The sequence below is a fragment of the Chelonoidis abingdonii genome, chromosome 2 (assembly GCF_003597395.2).
Source record: "Chelonoidis abingdonii isolate Lonesome George chromosome 2, CheloAbing_2.0, whole genome shotgun sequence".
NCBI classification, from domain to species: domain Eukaryota; kingdom Metazoa; phylum Chordata; order Testudines; family Testudinidae; genus Chelonoidis; species Chelonoidis abingdonii.
The window spans coordinates 49747477-49770461 of record NC_133770.1 but is presented as its reverse complement, the minus strand read 5'-3'; the positions used below and the strand labels follow the sequence as shown (position 1 = coordinate 49770461).

Here is a 22985-nt window from a genome sequence, read left to right as displayed (position 1 = left end):
TTTAAATAAATCTCTATGAACAAAAATGTTACGACGTATTAAAATCTCTGCCTTTTTTCTCTTCAAAAGACTATTGGATGTCTATGCAAGGGCTGACCAGTTGTAAATCAAAGGGAAAAAATATGCAGAGATCTGTTGAGTGTATATATGTACTTCTATAGGGAACATGAGATGATAGTCATCAAGGATAGGACCATGGTGAATTCATCAGGTAGAGCATATTATGTCAGTATTCAATTGTTTTGCACATGGCCTGCAGCTTCATAGGAACTTTTACAAACCATGTATGCCAGAAAGTGGATACATTATTTCCACAAATTACTGATGAGCTAGTAATTGACAAGAGATGGAAAAAAGCAGAGTAACAAGGGAATTAAAGTCAAATTTTGCTAATCAGCACTTCCCTAAGTCTATTTGTCTGCACAAAAAATGATTGGTTTCTCCCCAACCCTCAGTAATAATTTAACAGTAGATGTTTACTAAGGCTCTGACTAAGTTTTCATTAGAACATATGCTGAAGTCACTAACTGAAGTCAACAGGCTTGAGTAAGACCCAGGCACATAAATTTTACGAAATACACACTACATTTACTGCTATAGTTTACTGCTGTTATACTATCGACATTACTATCAATTAAAACTAATCTATAACTAGCAAATTGCATTAACAGTTTATTTTGGGATGTATGTTTGTGTGTTCACTTAATTGTTACTTAGTAAAATTCATTAATTCACAAGTCATTACTGAGGTTCTAGTGCAACAGGTTCTGCCATGATTTTACAGAAAAGTAAGGAAAAAGATTTAATGCGCATGGGAAGAGAGAAAAGTGTGAAAATGGTATTTGAAATAGTATTCTGCAAGATGCTCAGCACATGAGATGACTTTCCCATAATATATATATAATTAATAATCAAAGAAAAACTGAGTTATGAAAATCACAAATGACTGGGGATAATGTATCTAGAGACAGCTCACTGTTGTAAGAGTTTAAACACCAGTTTCTCTGACTAAATTTACTGCATGTGCATTTTGCCTTCCTAGTCATTCAGATATGTGCTCTAACTGAAACATGAAGTGTAGACACAAGATTCACAATGAATTTAGGCCACTCGAAGAGGTCATATTATCAGCATACTTCTAATAAAAACCACACTTGCATGTATTTTAACAAGAATGACTGTCACTAGTCTAAATCACATACCACTACCCATCTCTACTCCTTAAAGAATTGTAAAAAAAAACTACATGAGAGTTAGGACATTTTGGCAGCATTACAAGAGCATTTTTTAAATTTATAGGCCCTTTGTAAGCAGTATGTTTCCAAGGAAAAACAATTTATCAAACAACAATTAGGCACATTACAATAACAGCAAAATGTTACCCATCTGTTATAATGTTTACCTGCCTAGCATTGTACTGTTCCCTGCTAGATGTGGAAAGTGAAGAACTCTGTACAGGCTTTAAAACACAAAACAGGAAGTGCAAAAAAAGTACATGTAACACAATAAAAGAATATCAAAACAGTTGATTAAGCCAATGAAAATCAATCAACTTTAAAAAATATTTACCACCCATCCTCCATACATAAACAAATCCCAAATATACTACTCCTACCAAAGAGAACAGCTGAAAACTATTTAGAACAAGCTGTTGGGAATTTGAGACTCCAACTATTTGCCAGCATGTAATGATTTTGAGCCATTATTGTTCACGGAATTATTGTTTTCATTTTTTTAAAAAAATACAGGTTTCACATATGCTGTTCTATGACAATCTGTGAAGAGTTGATGTAGTTATTTACAGACATTGTGGATGTGTATTTGCTTCTTAAACTAAAAAGACACTTAAATTATATATCAAATGAGAACAGAAATGGATTTCATTATTAGACTATGTTAGATAGAGGAGCACAAGATCTGTAAAACCAACATATAGCTCTGAGTTAGCCATTTTGACAGCTTGCCTCTCTCCCCGCACCCACCCCATGCATACCATGTAGTTCCCACTCCCTTTAATCTTTAATGTTCACGTTGTTTCCTTTTGTCATTCATGACCACGTGCCTTTTTCTGTGCAAACTTCTCTATCTAGAACAGTCTCAGCCTTCTTGTGCACCCAGCATCCTCCTCCTCCTCCACCAACAGAGAAATATAAAATGATCAACACTCCTTGTGATGATAATAGTTTTAAGGCCATTTCTCTTTCTAGTTGTTCTTACTGGCCTGTTCTCATTCATGCATCCAACCCCAGTGAGATCATACACTCAGCTGTCTTCTTGATGCACAAGTCTTTTACCACATACACTAACGTGCTCTGAAAGGAATAATAATTTCTACCTACCGTGTCATTTCGGCCAAAAAACGTATACACTGCATACAGATAGTAATCAAACAGCTGGGACATGAAGTGAATCACATCAAATGCAATTGGTTTCAGAATGTTCATCATCTGCATGTATTTCCCTTGAAGATAAAATGCAAAAGTTCAGTTTTCCTAGCAGAAGTGGTATGCAGACACTAGAATGCTTGGTTAATTCAAAATTAGCTCTTGCAAATCTACATATTATTTAACCTTGAGTTTTAGACACATCAATCCAGTGAGATTTCAGGGATACAGAAGTTTAAAAAGAGGCTAGATATGACAACTGATATAAACTAAGTTCCACGGAATTTTCTGAAAACTAGACATCTAGGAGTTTCAGGTTTTTTACATAGTATGCTAGCAGTTTACATTATATACATTTGACCAAACAATATCAGGCAAACTTATTTTTTAATTTCTGAAAATCACTCCAAGTCACAGTCTCCAAGTATGAGATATGCATTTTTTTTTTAAAAATGCTACAGAAATCATATCGACCAATGCATAAAATACATAAAACAAAAATCAACACTCATTCTGCCCTTCTCTCTCTCTCACATCAGTCCACACCCCAAGACATGGCAGCAGAGTAATCTGAGCTCAACCCCAGAACGTGCTACATCAACAGATAGCCTATCCCTGCCCCCCAGGACTTGGGGGAAAGATATCATTATATTTAGGGGGCAGAGAGTCTAAGGATGAGGAAGAGAACTGAAACTCTTTATTTGGAGGGGAGGGGAGAAGAGAAATGGGGGAGAGAAAATGGAGACAGCAGTGAGAAATGTCTGATGATAGACCATAACAAAGATGTCCCTTGAAGATACCAGGCCTGCCATGCTCCCACTAACCACACCACAGTTGGCAGCAAGCCACTAAGTTTCTTCCCCAAAAAGATAACTATTGCAGGTAGGGAAAGCTTGTAGGGACTAAAGTAAACAGCTGTTAGGGGAGGACGAAGGGCTCTGGGACCTTGTAGAAGTATCTTCATGGATTCAAATGATCACACATACCCCCTTACTTCTGGATTTTTAACCAAATCCTGGACCCAGAGCCCTGCATCAGGATATTTATATTAAAAATATTCTACAAGTCACCAGAATACCTATGGCCCTCTAAGCTAACTCCAGAATCTCAGATTTATTTTGAGAATTATTGCTAGAAAATGTTCCAGTGTTGGCAATGATGCTTAATATACTGCTAAAAATGGAACATTTTTACTGGAAGAAGCCTTTTCAAATTATAAAAATTACAGGTAATGTGGGTTACATGCCAAAAATTAACATAGTAGTATGCAGCATATTAGCCACTGTTCTTGTAGTCATTATGTGACAGAGTGATGCAAAGAGACTAAAATCTCCCGCTGAGGGACGGTACCACTGGCACAGGCATTATGGGAAACAACTATAAGGCCTTCCTGGACTGCATTCCAAGGATCCCCTTGCAAGCCCGGGCATAACGTGTGCCAGAAGGTGTGAGGGGCATTTCAGGGGCGGCGCTGCAGCACTGTGGAGATTCTGGACTGCACTGCTGCTCATAGGGCAATCCCAACGCGTTCCAAGTTGTGCCAAGAGCCTCTCCAGTCTCTGGAGCAGCCCAAGATCAGAAAAGCTCAAAAATGGCTTAAAGTCATCCTAGCCCCTCTGCTTCTCTTGGACTGTGAGTTTTGTGCTAGCACAGAATCACACCTATTATCTATAACTGTGACATAAAGGAAGAGTTAATATATGGAAGCCTTGCTTCAAATGGCTTACATGCTACTCCAACATATTTCTTTTATTCCTAGATGTTGTGAACTGTTCTATCCACATTACACTCTCTGTGATGATATCTTTACAAAATTATGTAAATCAGTGTTCTCTGTTAGAGAAAGCTGAAGAATTATGCAATTCCTCTACTCAGGAGAGAGCTTACTAAGGGCTTGGCTACATTAGAAATTTCAGAGCGCTGCCATGGCAGCGCTTTGAAGTGTGAGTGTAGTCAGAGCCACAGCGCTGGGAGAGAGCTCTCCCAGCGCTGCTTGTAAACCACATCCCTTACGGGTGTAGAGTGAAGCGCTGGGAGCCGTGCTCCCAGCGCTGCCGCCCTGATTACACTGACACTTTACAGCTCTGCATCTTGCAGCGCTCAGGGGGGGTGTTTTTTCACACCCCTGAGCGCAAAAGTTGCAGCGCTGTAAAGTGCCAATGTAGCCAAGCCCTAACTTTCTATTCTTATTTTTCTCTCCCTTACTTTTCCCTGTGCCCTGCCAAGAATTCAGTAGTGCCTGAGGACTTTAAACTTGATTTGATGTTCAGTCGGAAGCCAGTGCATTGAACCATGAATGGAGCAATGAGCTCCTATTGACATGCATGTTAGAAGACAGCCTTTTCACCACCAGGAGATCTATCATCATCTGTGGATTCACTCCTAAATATTGTGTGCTAGCAACAAAAGACTATGATGCTCACAGACATATGGATCACTGTGGCCATGTTCATGTCTGACAGCAGGGGAGGTAGGATGCTGGTTAGCTGAAGGTGAAGGAGAGTTTTTGCTGATGTTCTTATTAGAGTGTGTCTAGTATAAAGGATAAGTCCAGAAAGCACACACTGATTACTGTAACAGAAAAGTTTCTCTTTACTAAATGACAAAGAAAGTCAGACTTTAGTTTTGATATATTATACTGTATACATCTGTTAAAATAGTGGCATGTTAGAAAATACTTAGGCTAAAAATGTTTACATTACGGTGTTGTTGATATAATTTTCTTGAAGTTAGTAGCATTACACAGGCTACATCTACGCTGCACACAAGTATCTTTGGTGGATGTGGTATGTCTAGCTACAAGCCACAGTGAAAAGCAAGCTGCATGCAAGCCACATTGTGTCAGCAACTGGCCGGGGAAGGCAGCAGGACACTACACTATGCTGGGGGAGCCATGTAAGGTTTATATCTGGGTGCATACCCATAGGTATCAGGTAAGTCTTTACTCACCTAAGCAATGTCTCACCGACTACACTGCTATTTATACCCAGGCTGGGGGGCTAGCCAAGTATGTACAGTGCGCACCGCTGGAAGAAGTGTGCAGGGTAGACCAAGAAAGTTAACAATGTAATGTGGAAAAAACATCAAGCAAAGTATTTTGGTATTTTGTGATAGAGGATTGCTTCGTGGAGAGAAAAATAAATCAGTAGAGCCACAATAGCTTATTTTTTCTGATAACAATTATTAGTCCAATTCAGTGAGAGTCAAACATATCTGACTGGTATATTAGAGAACTATCACTGTATTATATCTTTTAATCTAAATAGCTCAGTTTCTATTGCTATTATGCCACTTGGGCCTGTTCTCTACTGTGTTACTCTAGTTTATTAGTCTACTGGCAAGAAATTGGAGCAATGTAGTAATCAGAATAAACTAGTATATAAATATAAAGAAACTGATGCATATTTGTGAATCAGACATTTATGAGCTTTTTCCCAGCATGAATACACTTTTTCTTTGAAAACGTTGAACATGTCCTAATATTTATTATTTAGAACTCAGTTATTTAATATTTGATTACTTTTATTTAACACTGCCTTTTTTGGCCTCGAATGACAAGTAGTTTAATTATATCTGTATCAATGAAAACAGCAAACCACAAAACATTGTAACATTGTATGAGCTAGAAATTTAAATAAGTTTCCATGTATGTTTTATACTTCTTATGCCCACATGCAAAGGGATGATACCTAATCAAAGCAATGGATCGTCCTCATAGGTCATCTGAAGTGAAGTCTGAATACTCTGTTTCTAAAGGCTGCATTTCTCCACTCATCCTTTGTGCTAAAACATGTTTCAAAACAAATATGTAGCCTGCATTTGATATAAAGATGCGTCTTTTCTGGAAAGGTTTGATTGTCAAAATTTCACTATACTTGGCACAAATATACAAGACAGCAAAAGTATAGGACTGTAACTAGGAGACTATGGACTATACATTGCACTTTCCCCCTAAGTCTTGTCCCTCTAAAATCTTTAGATGCCAAGAACATTTCTTTATCACATCACCACTTAGCATCTTGACACTACAAAATGTTCCAAGAACATTTCCTTCTCGTTCCTTTCCCTAAAATGATGCCAAGATTGCAAATCTTTTCTATAGAAATACTGTTACCTACATGCACTAAAGTGAAGTTAGATATCTGGTGTTAAAAAAAAAAAAGTTTACTGGGACGTTTATTAACAGTACAAGCAGCATAATCTCCCTGCATTTCTGAAATATTTGGAGGTGAAAGATCATACTTAGATTCTGCAGCAATGGCCATTATAAGAAACCCTCAGATAGCTACCCTGTCTAATTTGGATTGATGAACCCTAGCATTCGATGATTTGTTAGTACAGCTAGTACAAAATTTGCTTTGCTTCCCTCAACTATAATTTACACAAGACAGTGTTTATTGTACCAATTTATATCAAAATGTTCAAATCACAAAAAATAAAAGGGTAAATACTTTTTCAACATCTAATGTATTTGAGTTTTCATATAGCTATGGTTATCAGCAAACCATTTCCTTAGTGCCCAAGAATTCCAAACAAACATCTTACTTCCTCTCAGACTTTCTGACGAACATTAGACATCAACATGACAATATGAAGGAGAGGGGGAAACACAGAAAAACCTCTTAACTATACAATCATCTAATTTCTCCAACTACAAATTTTCTGCTGCTGAGATTCTACACCATCCTTCCAACAGATGATGTGCCGCCATTCCTGTTACTTCCAACAATGCTGTTATTTGTCACTACTCTATTATAGCGACACCTGGTAATGATTCCTTAGTTAGGGCTGTTTCCTAAATGAGATAAAATGAAGGCATTCCTTCCCAAAAAAGCTTTCAGTTTGAAAGACAGGAGGCACTAGAAAGCCCAGAGGAAGAAACAGTTTTGTGTTGATTTTTCCAAAGTCCAAACTGGATAGTAATAAGCATGGAATCAACAAAAATAACGATTCCTACAACTAATACTATATACTAGTCTCTAAGTTAGTCTCTTTGAGACACACAGTCAAGGTCACAATGTATCTTCAGGAAAGAACCAATTATTGCCTATAGGTTAGTAAGGAATTTCTAGTATTTTCAATGTATGTCAACATTCCAAATGCTAATCTTAGCTGTATTAGTGTGTGCGTGCATGTGCGCATATGCAAATATTTGGGATTACTGTATTTTCCAGTATCAGAGGGGTAGCCGTGTTAGTCTGGATCTGTAAAAGCAGCAGAGAATCCTGTGGCACCTTATAGAGTAACAGACGTTTTGGAGCTTTCGTGGGTGAATACCCACTTCGTCAGATGCATGTAGTGGAAGTTTCCAGGGGCAGGTGTGTGTGTGTGTGTATATATTATAGGTTATATACATATATATAGATGCTAGCAAGCAACCCAGAGATAACCGAGATTAGTTTGCAATCAGGGAGGATGAGCCCTGTTCTAGCAGTGAGGTGTGAAAACCAGAGAGGAGAACTGGTTGCTGTAGTTGGCAAGCCATTCACAGCTTTGTTTTAGTCAGAGCTGATGGTGTCAAATTTGCAGAATGAACTGAAGCTGCAGCAGTTTCTCAGCCCAAACAACTGGACTGTCTCTACAGAAAGGATAATGGGACACATGATAAATCAGACATTAGGAATGGAATACATACAAAAACCTGTAGGAGATCACTTCAACCTCCCTGGGCCACACTATAGGCAGACTTAGTGTGGCATCTGCACAAAAAAACTTCAGGAGCCACTTTCAAAGAGAAACTGCTGAGCTTCAATTCATCTGCAAATTTGACACCATCAGCTCAGGATTGAACAAAGACTGTGAATGGCGTGCCAACTACAGAACCAGTTTCTCCTCTCTTGGTTTTCACACCTCAGCTGCTAGAACAGGGCCTCATCCTCCCTGATTGAACTAACCTCGTTATCTCTAGCTTGCTTGCTAGCATATATATACCTGCCCCTGGAAACTTTCACTACATGCATCCGATGAAGTGGGTATTCACCCACGAAAGCTCATGCTCCAAAACATCTGTTAGTCTATAAGGTGCCACGGGATTCTCTGCTGTATTTTCTAGGATTAACATTCTTTTGTATAATGAAAACCATATTCTGTTCATGAGTGCGCCAAAGATTAATTTAATCTGTGAATGTCAAGTTTTACGATTGCTTTTTAGTTTCTCTATGAAAAGCAAATTGAGTAATCTGGGGGAAAACCATGTGATTTGAAGAATTGGTTTGAAATCCAAAATGAATGGATTGTTATACCAGAACCTACTTTAATTCAGACTATTTCTGTGCACAATATACCTTGTTTATGTTTTATACATTCAGACTCCATCACAATATATTGTACACAAAAAGATAAACATGAAATGAAATGAGTTACCAACATTCACTCACATCCAACAAGTGTTTCTAGCTCTGTAAGGCTCCCCCAAAAAGTTGGCTGCCCAACTGTCTCAGTCCATTTGGGAAATTCACCTCCTGATTCCTAGCTCATGTTTATCCCAAGGATTCCTCTTACCTCTGGTGTTTGCTAGGAAAGACACCATTTGTTTCAGTGGTTTTAAATGGCCATATATTTGCTATTCTTTCGGAAGAAAAGTTCTGCATGAATTTGATTCTCTTCATAGCCTAGTTAAATGAAATCACCTGGTTTATGAAATCCATATTAATATGAACCATTATGGTTTGTGAATTCTGCAAAACTCCTCATTAATCCAAATGCCTTCTTCATTCCGTAGCTGGTCCTATCCATCCAGAGCCCACAGGATGTCACCAAAACATTGCTTTGTTACATCTACCTTCACTTTTTCAGGCTTCACATTGTGGCCACTATATTTCCAACCGTATTCTGATTAAGACTCCCTTTGGAACAAATCAAAACTACATTCCTAATTACCTGGAGAGGCTGCTGTTAAAAGATGAGACCATTTTCTTGGCTAGGAATCAAGATTTCAGTTCTCTGGAATTAAATCTGGATCTCTTGCACAACAGTGCTGCACACTGCCACAGAACTGCCAAGCTAGTAATATACCTTATTTTTACATCTTTGGATAGGGTGACCAGATTTCCCTGTGCTGAATACGGGACACTTGGTAAAATTACTCTTACTCAAGTGAGCTCAACAGCAAACATACAAACATTCAAATTACCATCAAGTTGACTAAGCCCCTGTTAAAAAGAAATGCTGCGTAGTTGGATTCTTTTTATTTACCTTCTTATCTGTAAGGCTCTAGGGTTCACACTGGGAGCGGTAACACACACACCCCTACCCCCTACACACACACACACACACGGGGAGAGGCGGCGCACGCATAAACACACACTCTCCCGTACACCTCTCTCACACAAGAGGGGGTGATCGACTCACCCTTCCTGGCACTCTCCGCTCTCCATGCCTGGCTGGGTCCCCGGGGATGGACCCACCTCTCTTGGTACCTGGCACTGTGTCTTCCTGACGCAACACATGGGCGGGGGAGAGGGAGGAAGGGGGGGCATGCAGGGTCACCATCAGCACCCCTGATTTCTGCCAGCGTTCACACCAGAATGTGGCCAGCAGCAGCCTTTTGGCACTGTGCAGGAGGGAAGGGATGGGGGCTGCTTCCAGCTGCAGGGGAGGAGGGAAAGAAGGGATGACCTGGTTTATGTATTTGCAGAGCTCATCTCTTCCCTCCTCCTCCCAGGACCCAGGGCTGGGGGAGGGAGGAGAGGGCTGGTGAATAGGGTGCTAAGCCCCTCCCCCAGGGGCTGCTGTGAAGCCTGAAGATTTGGGGCATGAACAGGCTGGAAATAGTTTTCTCCCCCAACACTTGGAGCTTAGCTGAGTGGTGGAGAGGCTTCCCAATGCCAGTGCTGTGCAGGGCTTGACACCTTCTGGCCAGCAACCTGGGCTGGGGGGTCTTGGGCCTTCCCGGGGCGCCAGCCTAGCCAAAGACTATGTGGGAAGGAATGAGTCTGCCTGCCAGGTTGTTGGTGAGCTGAGCACTCTGACTAGGGGCTGGTTCTCCACACAGCACTGGGAGCGGGACATGCCCCACCATGGGGGATATGGAGGAGCAGTGGGGCTGGAGGAGAGGCAAAAGGGCAAAGCAGAGAGAGGAGAAGCATGCAAAGGGCTGATGGGTGTGCAGCAGAGGCGACACAACACTGCTCTACAGCCAAAATGCTTCTGAAATAAATGTAGTCAAACTTTACTAATTCTGGGTCACTGAGAACAAAAATGACGCTTAAAATTGTTGATTGGCTCTAGTCTAGCTGTTGGGCTCCAGACTACAGCAGTGGAATCTCCTGGCAGGTGATGTTAGGGTTTCCATGTTCCGTGACCGTCAAAAGGATCGGTTGCTTTACATGATATATTTCACCTGTCCTGTTTATGGAGCACTTTAAAAATCAGCAAAAGGTATATAATAAAATTTATTATGAAACAAAAGGCGCAAAACTATTATGTACATAGTTTAGTCCTATTCAGTGTCTACTCGGTGCTTCTTGGCTTGTCTCTTGTATTCATTAAATGAGCATCTCTTGTCATGTCCAGCAATAGTGCAAGCATTGATGGGCTCCATTTGCCTGATAGTGTTTCCATTGTTGCAATGTCCTGGTGAAATCGCTCGCCGTGCTCGTCGCTCACTGCTCCGCAGTTGGTGGAAAAAATCTAGATGAGAGTGCAAAAATGTATTTTAGTGACATGTTGCAACAAGGCTTTGTATGCCTTGAGGAGGTTTTCCACCAACAACCTTAGTTGTCTGCCTTTTGTTTCCGAAAAATTTATTGCCACTAACTGGAAGGCTTTCCATGCTGTCTTTTCCTTGCCACGCAGTGCAATGGTCAAATGCATCATCTCGAAGAAGTTCACGAATCTGAGGACCAACAAAAGACACCTCTCTTTATCTTAGCTTCTTTATCTTAACCCTGGAAATTTTCCACGGAGGTACTTGAAAGCTGCTTGTGTTTTGTCAATGGCCTTGACAAAGTTCTTCATCAGGCCAGCTTGATGTGTAAGGTGGTAACAAAATCTCTTTGATTCAACAAGTGGTGGATGCTGAACACTTTTCCTCCCAGCCTCCAATGACTGTCGGAGTGGCCAGTCTTTTGATGTAGTGGGAATCTCTTGCACGACTATCCATCCACAGAGAAAACAGCAGTACTTTGTGTATCCAGTCTGCAGACCAAGCAAGAGAGCAACAACCTTCAAATCGCCAACAAGCTGCCACTGATGTTGGTCATGTTTATGCACCTCAAAATTTTTCATGTTGTCATAGGTTCTTCATATGACTGCATGACCAATGGAATTGAATGGGTGCAAAACCAATTGCCCATTATGTAACTGCCCCAACACCAGCTTTAGACTCGTTCTGGCGATGATCAAATGAAGAAGTCTCCACTCATCTGCGATTTACCCAACTGAACGATGTTGAGGCTGCATCAACACCATCGATGTTGTTGCAGGCTACAGATCACCTTCCGCTGCAAAGAAGACTGGGACAGCCCATAAACACATGAAAAGACCTAGGTTTACAATTTATGATTAAAACTCTACTATCTACACAATATACATAGACATAAAATGTAAAAACTTAAATATCTTAGAAACAGTAGCCAATCAGTTGTTTTAATTGTCATATTTGAATTTAGCACATCAAAATACATAATAAATACCACATTTTTATCTCTGAAGCAGACGACTTCTCAAAAATTGTAGACCAGTGTAATCGGCTGCTGCCTAGCGCCTGCCCGCACACATGAGCCACTGCAGCTCACAGCCAGTGCCAGCTGGAAACAGGACAGCAGGCCGAGAGCTGGCATGCAGCGGGGGCTGTGCTGACAGACCAGCAGGGGGAGCAGTCAGCCCAGCATACTGCATCTTCGCCCTGCCACCAGCCTTGCCCACTAACCCCCATTGCCCGCTACTGGACCCCTCCCACTCACTACTGGTGGATGGGCAGCTGCCAGCAGGGATCTGGCCAGTAGCAGGATCTGCCAATACTGATGGGGGGTTGGGGAGGGCACAATAAATGTGACGATTTGCCTGTTTTTTAAGAAAAGGTCAGGATACCTGCAGGAGGACTTAAATATGGGACTGTCCCTTTAAAAACAGGACATCTGGTCACCTTATATTTGAAGAGATGGTTCCAGAAAACAAAAAAAGTGAAGAAAACTAAAGGATCAAGGCTGTTGGCCAAGTGATCTTCTCTTATCTTAGTAAATAGTCACAAATATAAGGAACTAATATAGTCAAATAGGTTCAGCCATTAGTAGCTGATACAGAACTCGTATAAAACATTGCTTAATGGTTTTAACCATTCAAATCAAATATAAATTCTAGAAGGGGAAAAAACAAAGAACAATGAAAATAAAGCTGATGTAACTTTAAGACTTTGGCTGGAATCCACAAGAGCAAATCCAGACACCACCTCCACACACTCACACTTGGCAAAAGAAAAAAAGAGAGAGGGGCTTAAAGTGTAGTAAATTAAGGCCAGATTTGTTGGCCTAACTCTGAATTTTCTCAAAGTAATACAGACACCTGAAGTGACTAGCAATCTGTTCACAGATCATGTTCATTGTCCAGTGGCTCATCCACTGGATCAATACGTACTCACAGGTGCTTAGTTTGTACATCAGTTCCCTAGAAGATAAGTCATAAGAGTGCATAACATAAATCAAACTGTCAAGCATATTTTCCAAGTCTATATGGTAAAAATCCTAATGACATTTTGAGAGAGAAAACTGGCAAGCATTCATATTTAAAATGAATTTCTACACAAAATAATTCAACTGCACTCCTCTAGCAAAGCAAAAGCAATTTTCCATATTATGGAAAGCTTTCCCTCAAAAAAAATATTTGTAACAAAGTACTAAAAACGTCTTCATAAAACAGTCTTACTGTAATACATCAGTAGTACACATTTTGCTATTCCACATAATATGTACATACACCCAAATTTCCCTATACTTCACAGTTAAGGTTAGGTAGCAACTCACTGTAGTGCTCTCTCATTATATTAATACTTCATTACTTTTAAAAGGAATACTATGCTACATTTACTATTGTTATAGGGGGAACTAATACTGTAAAATTAAGGCTGAATACATATTTCAACTTACATCTATATTTTCAGCTGTTCTTCTTAGACCTTCAGGGCTAAGATTTTCTAGGATTTGCCCAAGATGAAATAGTTTGAATAATAATTAATTGGATGGTTTTGTCTATGCACAGAGAAAAAAATAACACTTTTCTATTAATAAAAGTTTTATGACCTTGGTGGGATAAGTCCTATGACTGGAATACTGGTAGAGCGAGCTATAGTTTGTTCAGGAAAGACAGGCAGTGTACAAAGGGAGGAGGCGTTGCATTATATATCAAGAATATAACCACTTGTTCTGAGGTCCAGAAGGAGGTGGGAGGCAGACCAGCTGAATCCCTCTGCATAAAGATAAAAGGGTAAAAAACCAGGGCTGATATCTTGGTAGGAGTCTAATATAGAACACCAAATCAGGAAAAGGAGGTGGATGAGGCATTTCTAGAACAAATAAAAATATCCAAAACAGAAGACTTCAACCCAGACATCTGCTGGAAAAGTAATATGGCAAAACACAAATTTTTCAGTAAGTTCTTAGTATGTACTGGGGACAAAGTTTTTGTTCCAGAAAGGGAAGGAAATAACCAAAGGGACAGCCATTTTAGACTTTATTGTAACAAAATCAGGAGGAATTGGTAGTGACTTTGAAGGTGGAAGGCAATTTGGGTGAAAGATCATGAAATGACAGATTTCATGATTCGAAGGAAGGAGTGAGAGCAGCAAAATAAGGACAACGGACTTGAAAAGAGCAGACTTTAACAAATACAGAGAACTGATAAGTAAGGACTCGGGAAGAAAAATCTAAAGGAAAAAGGAGTTCAGGACAGTGAGCAGTTTCTCAAGGAGACAATATTAAAGGCACAACTGCAAACTATCTCAATACTAAGGAAAGACAGGAAGAATAGTGAGGCCAGTATGTAGGGCCCTATCAATTTTACGTCTGGCAAAAACGTGTCACAGACCATGAAATTAGCCATCCCCATGAAATCTGATCTCCCCCTGCTGCTGGGAGTGCCCCAGCTGTGGAGGGGGTGTGCTTGTAACTACAAGTACATGCTGGGCTGGGGAGGGAGATCAGACCCACCTCAGAGTGCCTCCCCCTGCTGCAGGAAGCTCTGGGGCTGGGCAGCAGCCCTGGAAGTTCTTGCAGCTAGAGGAAGTTTATGGAGGAGGGTCTGCTCTCCCCCTGCTGCTGGGAGCGCCTCAACAGGGAGGCTCCTAGCTGCGAGTCCCTGCGAGGCTGGGGAGGGATAGGACTCATTCCATCCTTCCCTTGCAGGGCAGCTTGGGGGGAGAAGGAGATCAGACCTGTCTGCAGGTATCTTTTGGGTTGGGACCACCTCCGGTTACAACATCCAGCACCATGAAATTTCACATATGAACATCTAAATACATGAAATTGACCAATTAAAAAACCCTCTGGCTATGAAATTGGTCAAAATGGACTGTGAATTTGGTAGGGCTCAACCAGTATGATTCCATCCGGCGCTCTTTAATGACCTGAAAATCAAAAAGCAATTCTATAAAACAGAAACATGGACAAATCACTGAGCAGTACAAAAGAACAACATAAGCATGTAGGAACAAAATCAGAAAGGCTAAATCTAGCAAGGAACATTAAAGGCAAGAAAAAGGAGGGTTTTTAAATAGATTAGGAGCAAGAGAAAGACAAAGGAAAGCATAGGACCTCTGCTTATCGGGAAAGGGGAGCTAATAAATGATGACATCAAGAAAGCTGAGGTGTTTAATGCCTATTTTGCTTCAGTCTTCACTAACAAAGCTAATGGTGACCAGTTACTCACCACAGCTAAAATTAACAAGGGGGAAGGAATGCAAACCAAAATAGAGAAAGAAAAGGTTCAAGAATATTTAGGTAAGTTAGATGTAATCAGGTCAGCAGGGTTTAATGACATTCATCCTAGAGTACTTAAGGAACTAGCTGAAGCAGTCTCGGAACCATTAGCAATTTTCTTTGAGAACTCCTGGAGTATGGGTGAGATCTCAGTACAAAAGGAGAAGGGCAAACATGGTACCTATCGTTAAAAAGGTGAACAAAGAGGACCCAAAGAATCAGAGGCCAGTCAGCCCTAACATCAACATCTAAAAAAAATACAAGAACAAATGATTAAACAATCAATTTGTAAGCACCTAGAGGATAACAGGGTCATAAAGAATAACCAGCATGGTTACTGGCCATAGTAGACTGTTGTGGAAGCACTAGATGCAATATATCTTGATTCCAGTAAATGCTTTCAATGAAGTCCCACATGCCATTCTCAGAAGCAAACTCAGGAAATGTGCTCTAGATGGAATTACTACAAAGGTTAGTGCACAAATGGTTGAAAGACCTTGCTCAAAGAGTAACAATGAGTTCTGTGGCAGCTTAAAAGACTAACAGATGTATTGGAGCATAAGCTTTCGTGGGGTGGGAAGAGGCAGGACGGGGGCCATGGGGAAGAAGTGGAGCAGGGGCTGGAGCAGCACTCAGCCCCACGCAGCTATGTAGTTTGCATATGGGTAAGGATGGCCCTGCTTTTGAGGACAGGATTAGAATTCAAAATGACCCTGACAAATTGGAGAATTGGTCTGAATCCAACAAGATGAAATAAAATAAAGACAAGTGCAACATACTACACTTAAGAAGAAAAAAAAAATCAAATTACAGCTACAAAATGGGGAAAAACTGGCTAAGTGGTAGTACTGCTGAAGAGGATCTGGAGGTTATAGTTGATCACAAATTGAACATGGATCAACAATGACATGCAGTTGCAAGAAAGGCTAATATTGTGGGGTGTATTAACAGGAGTGACATATGTAATTGTCCCACTGTACTTGGCACTGGTGAGGCCTCAGGTGGGGAACTGTGTCCAGTTCTGGGTGACACACTTTAAGAAAGACGTGAACAAATTGGAGAGCATCCAGAGACCAACAAAAATGATAAAGGGTTTAGAAAACCTAACCTATGAAGAAAGGTTAAAAAATGGGCATATTTAGTCTTGAGAAAAGAAGACTGAAGGGAGACTTGGTAACAGTCTTCAAAATATGCTAAGGGCTGTTATAAAGAGAAGATTGATCAATTGTTCTCCATGTCCACAGAAGTTAGGGCAAGTTGTAATGGGCTTAATCTATAATAAGGGTAATTTAAATTACATATTAGGAAAAACTTTCTAACCTGGTAGTTAAGCTCTAGAATACACCTCCAATGGAAGTTGTGGAATCTTTATCACAAGAAGTTTTAAAAACAGGTTGGACAAACACCTGTCATGGGTGGTCTAGGTTTACCTGGTCCTGCCACAATGCAGGGGGCTGGACTTGATGACTTCAAGGTCTCCTCCAGCCCTACATTCTATGATCCTATATGGTCAGAATTAGCCTTTCAAGCAACAGTTCACATCACTCTTAGTGGTAGATCATGAGGTAAATATAGATCATGTGTGTGCATTAGAGGGAGAAAAAAAATGAATCAAGCTCCACTTTTGCAACCAGGTTGCTTTTAAATAAAAAAATTAATCCAACAGAATACCTGTGTAACAAAAACAGATTTCTACTGTGCCCTTTTTATATTTATTGACCTTATGTACTCACTTTGTATAATTAATCCATTACATAGGCAATACAAACATATGCAAAGGAGTGTGATTAATCTTATTCAAAATTAATATATTATCCCACAAGATTCATATTATTTGTTTTATGACCAAAAGTCAGTTTAAGAATTATCATTTTCAGAATAACTAAGGAAGGTAAAATGAGTAAGGGTTTCTACTCTAAGGATTTTTAAAATGTTTTGAAATCCAACCAATATATTTTCAATGATATTCAGGTATATATAGAACAGCCATGAAACCATTCTACTTACCAACGAGTCTTATTACATTCAGTGTAGTGTTTGTTAGGATGGGTGCATTCACCTTGTTGAGATTATAATCTGATCGCTTCCTGCTCCTCAGGGTTTCTCGAGAAACACTTAATTAAAAAAAAATAAATTACCCATGTATGTCTAACCGTGTACAAATGTAACTGGGAAAAAAAGTATGACCTTGTACAACATGCATTTCAGGTCTAACCATGTACTTTATTTATGCCAATATATATCTGGATTAGGGCATATAGACATGTTTAGAAAAAGAGAGACCTAGTCTAGTTTTCTGAATGCAGGACTAGAGACAGGAACTCTTGATTTCTAGCGCTAGCTGATTCTCGCATCACTTGTAAAATGAAGATGAGAATTAAACAGTTCAAGATGAAAAGCACTATAAGTGGGAAGAATCAAGTGAAGATGATGAAAGCATTCAAATTCAAACAGCCCCCCATCTGCCATGCCTCAAAATAATGTCACTCCTGTAAAATGCATTAAGAATTTCACAACCAATATGCATTTAGATGTACACCTCTACCCCAATATAACGCTGTCCTCGGGAGCCAAAAATCTTATCGCGTTATAGGTGAAACTGTTATATCGAACTTGCTTTGATCCACTGGAGTGCGCCTTTACCACATTATACCTGAATTCGTGTTATATCGGGTCGCGTTATATCGGGGTAGAGGTGTATATGCAGGTACTTAGTTTGATTCCCCTTAAGTAGCCTGTTGCCTTAGTTTTGTACACATGCTTAGTTTCAAGGATGATACAGGAATATATTTTTTTTGTAAGACTGCACTAAGAACATTTTAATTTTACCTGAATGACAGTATTCTACTTTCCCTACAAGCCTATCGAAAAATAATACCTTTTTGTTTTAGTGAGTATGAATTAATTTCTATCTTGGTGCAGTGCAAAGGGAAGGGACAAATTAGTAATTTGTTTTCTTTTAGATGATACAGAGTTGGCACAATAAAAACAGTAAGCAATACTAAAGTGTTTGAAATTATAAATTGATACATTTGATCTATGGAAGCATTTCACTGAACACACACATAGGAATTCTACAGCACTTAAAAGTTGACTGGTTTGGTCCAAAATTGAAACTGAGTATCCAACGTTGCAGCCATCTGTCTTGCATAATTACCACTGACTTGAATAGGAGTTACCTTCATGGAAAACTGTAAGATCAAGCCCTCAGTTAACGTACAATGCTCTGTTAATCAATACTTCTCTTCTTTCTTTATGAGAATCTCTATCTTCTCTCTAAACCTATCCATTCACTGTTTCTTTCTCAGATAATGCTGAGAGGCAATGTGTTTTACTAGACAAATTTCCATTGGTGAGAGAGACAAGCTTTCACACTACACGGGACTCTTCTTCAGGTCTGGGAAAATGTACTCAGTGTGTCACAGCTAAATACACAGAGGAACAGACAGGTTAGCATAAGTAATTAGCACATAGTATAAAGGACCATTCAAATTGAAGTGGCCCATTAACACCACTGCTTTTGTAGGACAAAAAGGAGAATTAGTGGGTTATAGATCACTGCATTTTATTTCTGTATTGAAGTAGGTTCTCTTGGGGATGTTGGGTGGCCCATTGTACAATGCAATCCATTTCTTTGGTGAAGTGTCCTTGTTTTGTGAAGATGGTTTTGAGTGTGCTAAGGTGTATATTCTGGACTTTCTCCTCTAAGCATATTCTGTGGTATCTGAGTGTCTGGCTGTAGATAACAGATTTCTTTATATGTTTTGGGTGGTTAGTGCATATATGAAGGTAGGTGTGATGATCCATGGGTTTCTGGCATATGGTTGTCTGTAGGGTTCCAATGCTGAAGCTGACTGTGGTGTCCAGGAAGTTGATGCTGGTGTGGAAGTGTTCCAGAGAGAGTTTAATGGATAGGTGGTGGTGGCTGTTGCAGTTGTGGTGGGACTCTATTAAATAAAACCCCCTTTGACTGCACAACCCTAGTTGTCACCTACCATCCCACAATGGAACTCATATGGGGTATCAAACAACAACAACAACCCATACTCATTATTGACCCCATCCCAAAAGAAATTTCCAGAATCTCTTCTTCTGGCCTTCAAACAACCTTTCATCCTTTCCAATGTCATCATCAGAAGTAAGCTCCCCACAGACCGAGGCACACCAACTCACAGAGGCGCCACACCCTGCCAGAACAGATACAAAACCTGCAGACATACCTCCATTGCTACAATGATCAAAACCCTCCACAATACACCTTTCAAGATCCCTGAGTCCTACACGTGCCTGTCATAACATATGGTCTACCTCATTCAGTGCACTACATGCCCAATGTGGGTGAACCCAGACAATCACTGTGCTCTCAAATGAAGATATAGGAAAGTGATACAAGACAAAAACACTATCACCTATGGGTGAACACTTTTCACAAAGCGATCACTCTATATCGAACACTCATCCTCAAAGAATCCCTACACAAGACTTTCAAAAGACAAGCCTGGGAATTTAAATTCATAACTTTTCTAGACACTAAAACTCAGTCTTAATAAAGACACTGGATTTATGGCTTATTACAACAACCTGTAACCCACTAATTCCTCCTTTTTATCCTCTGACTACAGGGTTGTAACAGGCCACTTTACCTTGAATATTCCCTTAATATGTGCTAACTACTTATGCTAAACTAGTTGTTCAACCTTATATTTTTTAGCTGTGACACTCTGAGTACCTTTCCCAGACCTGAAGAAGAGCTCCGTGTAGCTCAAAATCTTGTCTCTCTCACCAACAGAAGTTGATCCAATAAAAGATATTACCTCACCCACCTTGTCTCTCTACTATCCTGCATCCAACACTGCTACAACCAGGGCTGGCTCCAGGCACCAGTCGAGTATGCTCGTGCTTGGGGCGGCAGATTCTACACAGCGGCATTCTGCCCAATCCTAGGGCAGCATGGCCATTTTTTTTTTTTGGTTCGTCGCTCTGGCCACCCTGTAAGGGCAGCGGCGTGGAGGAGGGGAGTGCCCTGTTGGGAGTGGGCTGGCCAGTCCATCTGCCTTAGCCAGTACCAGGTCTGCAGCAAGCCTGGTAGCCCGTGTCCTTCCCTCCCCGCCGACTGGAGTGGCGCGGAGCCTGCCTGGCAGGCAGCACAGCAGTTGGGACTGTGTGGTGAGCACCCCGCTGAAGCCCTGACCGCCCCCCTCCTCTCTCCCCCTGCTCACTCCTCTTCCCCTTCGCTAGCCCGGGCACGTATACAGCGCAGGGAGTTCACCAGCACCCTGGCTCCGGCCACCCAGCAGATTTTCCGCCCCCCGCTTTGCTGCTCCGGCCGCACCGCAGGTTCCCCCCACCCCCACTTTGCCGCTCTGGCCATGCTGCAGGTTGTTGGGTTTTTTGCTTGGCACGGGAAAAAAGCCAGAGCCGGCCCTGGCTACAACAATACTACATATGTCAGATAATGCTGCACAGCTTACAACTTCTCTTTATTTTGGAGAGCTATGTTCCATACCATTTGAATTCTGCCTGCAGTATTAGAGATTATTTGACAGCTAAATATTTGGTTCTGTGAAAATCTTATTGGAAAGGAAAGGTTAAAAAGCATAGTGCAAGATATACAAAAGGGCAAATAATTGTATGTTTACCTTTTTACAGGGGCATCTCCTGTCTGCTCATCCACATAATCTCTTTTCAGCTCCTCAGGAACATCACTGTCACTGTCATACTCTTGATAGGCACTCTTCTCCTGTTCATCAGATTCATACTATTAAAGAAACAAAATAATAGCTTTCACTGTGTTTTAAGAAAAGAATATTGCCGAACATCCATTTTAAAAAAAATGAGTAGTGCTTTGTGACTTTTGTCCTTTCAGTTCTGCAACAATATAACAGTGTTATTTGTACCTTGACTGAGTTTTCTGTACCCAGTGTATAATTAAAAATTGTCTATCTGGCTCATTAATAATATGGAGAACTTACAAATAACACATTGACAAAGGACAAAAAAACAAAATCTTTAACTAGATTTTAAAACCTGCTTCTATTCCAAATGTCCTGTAAGAGTAAATATTTTAATCACTGTTTTCCTCCTAATCACTGTTTTCCTCCTTGCCTCAATACTACGTTATTCAGATATTTGACATAATTTATTATTGCTTTTTTAGTCAATAATATGCTGCGTAGTTTACATAAAATCTAAATTGGTCCACATATTGGCAATAGCAAAGGCAGTGTAAAACCACTAGACTGAGTAAGAAAGTACCAAAACAGTAGGCGATTATGAAAGCTTTTGGTTATTTTGTGTATCCTCGTTTAAAAAGTAATCTTTTCCATGACGTGCACATTTTATAGACATTCTGAAAATATTAACAAAATATTTAATCACTTTTAAAATCAGTTCTAGTCCATTCAACAGGACACTTCCACTGCAGTATTCTTCAGTTTGTGGGACTGGTACATAGCGATGCTACACAGAGCCACTTTGACTTTGCACAATTGTTACAAAAACTTGATTATTGCAGAAACACTGACATTTATCTGAATATTTCTCAGATTACAATACAATATCATGCATTTTTTCTTCTAAAACTTTAAACGCATGTGAAGCAGCTTCTTCAAATCTGTGTACATCAAATCCATGAAAGTAATTAACATACATGACACACAATATACAAGGACAGTGATCCTATAACTTATTTTAACAGATACACCTTAGATAGCCCCAGAAAAAGAATACATACTATATTGTGCTCTCAAACCTGCCTAGGAAGGTTGTAGAATCTCCATCTCTGGAGATATTTAAGAGCAGGTTAGATAAATGTCTATCAGGGTACGTCTACACTACGGGATTAGTCCAATTTTACATAAACCGGTATTGTAAAACAGATTGTATAAAGTTGAGTGCACGCGGCCACACTAAGCACATTAATTCGGCAGTGTGTGTCCACGGTCCGAAGCTAGCGTCAATTTCCGGAGCATTGCACTATGAGTAGCTTATTCCATAGCTATCCCATAGTTCCCGCAGTCTCCCCGCCCCTTGGAATTCTGGGTTGAGATCCCAGTGCCTGATGGGGCAAAAATCATTGTCGCGGGTGGTTCTGGGTAAATGTCATCAGTCATTTCTTCCTCTGGGAAATTAACAGCAGACAATCATTTTGCGCCCTTTTTCCCTGGATTGCCCTGGCAGACGCCATAGCACGGCAACCATGGAGCCTGTTCAGCCTTTCCCAATCCCAAAAGAGTCCAGCTGGCATCGTACGGAGATACGGATCTGACCCGTATGGGCCTATCTCAGTGCTCCATTACAGAAGACATCCATGCTCAAACGTGAAAAATCTCCAGGCTACACAGTGCGCGTGACAGTGTAACGGAAAGCCAAAGAATCAAAATGGATGCTCAGGGAGGGAGGAGGGAGCGGGTACTGAGGACTCCAGCTTATCCCACAAGTCCACAGCAGTCTCCGAAAGTATTTCATTCTTGGCTTGAGCTCCCAATGCCTGTTAGTTCAAACATCATTGTCCGGCGTGGTTCAGGGTATAGCCTCATCAATTTACTCCCCCCCCACCATGTAAAAGAAAAGGAAAGAAATTGTTTCTTGACTTTTTTCAATGTCACCTATGTTTACCGAATGCTGGTGGAGATGCGATGCTGCAGCAAGTGAAAGAGGCCAGTATTGCTCTTCTCCCTCCCTGGGGCAG

The 22985-nt window shown here is 40.6% G+C and overlaps 1 protein-coding gene across 2 annotated transcripts in view; it reads right to left on the bottom strand.

The window, feature by feature from the left end:
• The window catches only part of VPS50 (VPS50 subunit of EARP/GARPII complex), a 184313-nt gene that overhangs the window by 45360 nt on the left and 115968 nt on the right, over nucleotides 1-22985 (bottom strand). For both annotated transcript variants that reach the window (XM_032785379.2, XM_032785380.2), the window contains exons 19-21: nucleotides 20935-21053; nucleotides 17303-17409; nucleotides 2340-2461 (exon numbers count right to left, since the gene is read on the bottom strand). In XM_032785379.2, coding sequence (XP_032641270.1) covers nucleotides 2340-2461; nucleotides 17303-17409; nucleotides 20935-21053 — 348 coding nt within the window. The remainder of the gene's footprint in view (nucleotides 1-2339; nucleotides 2462-17302; nucleotides 17410-20934; nucleotides 21054-22985) is intronic.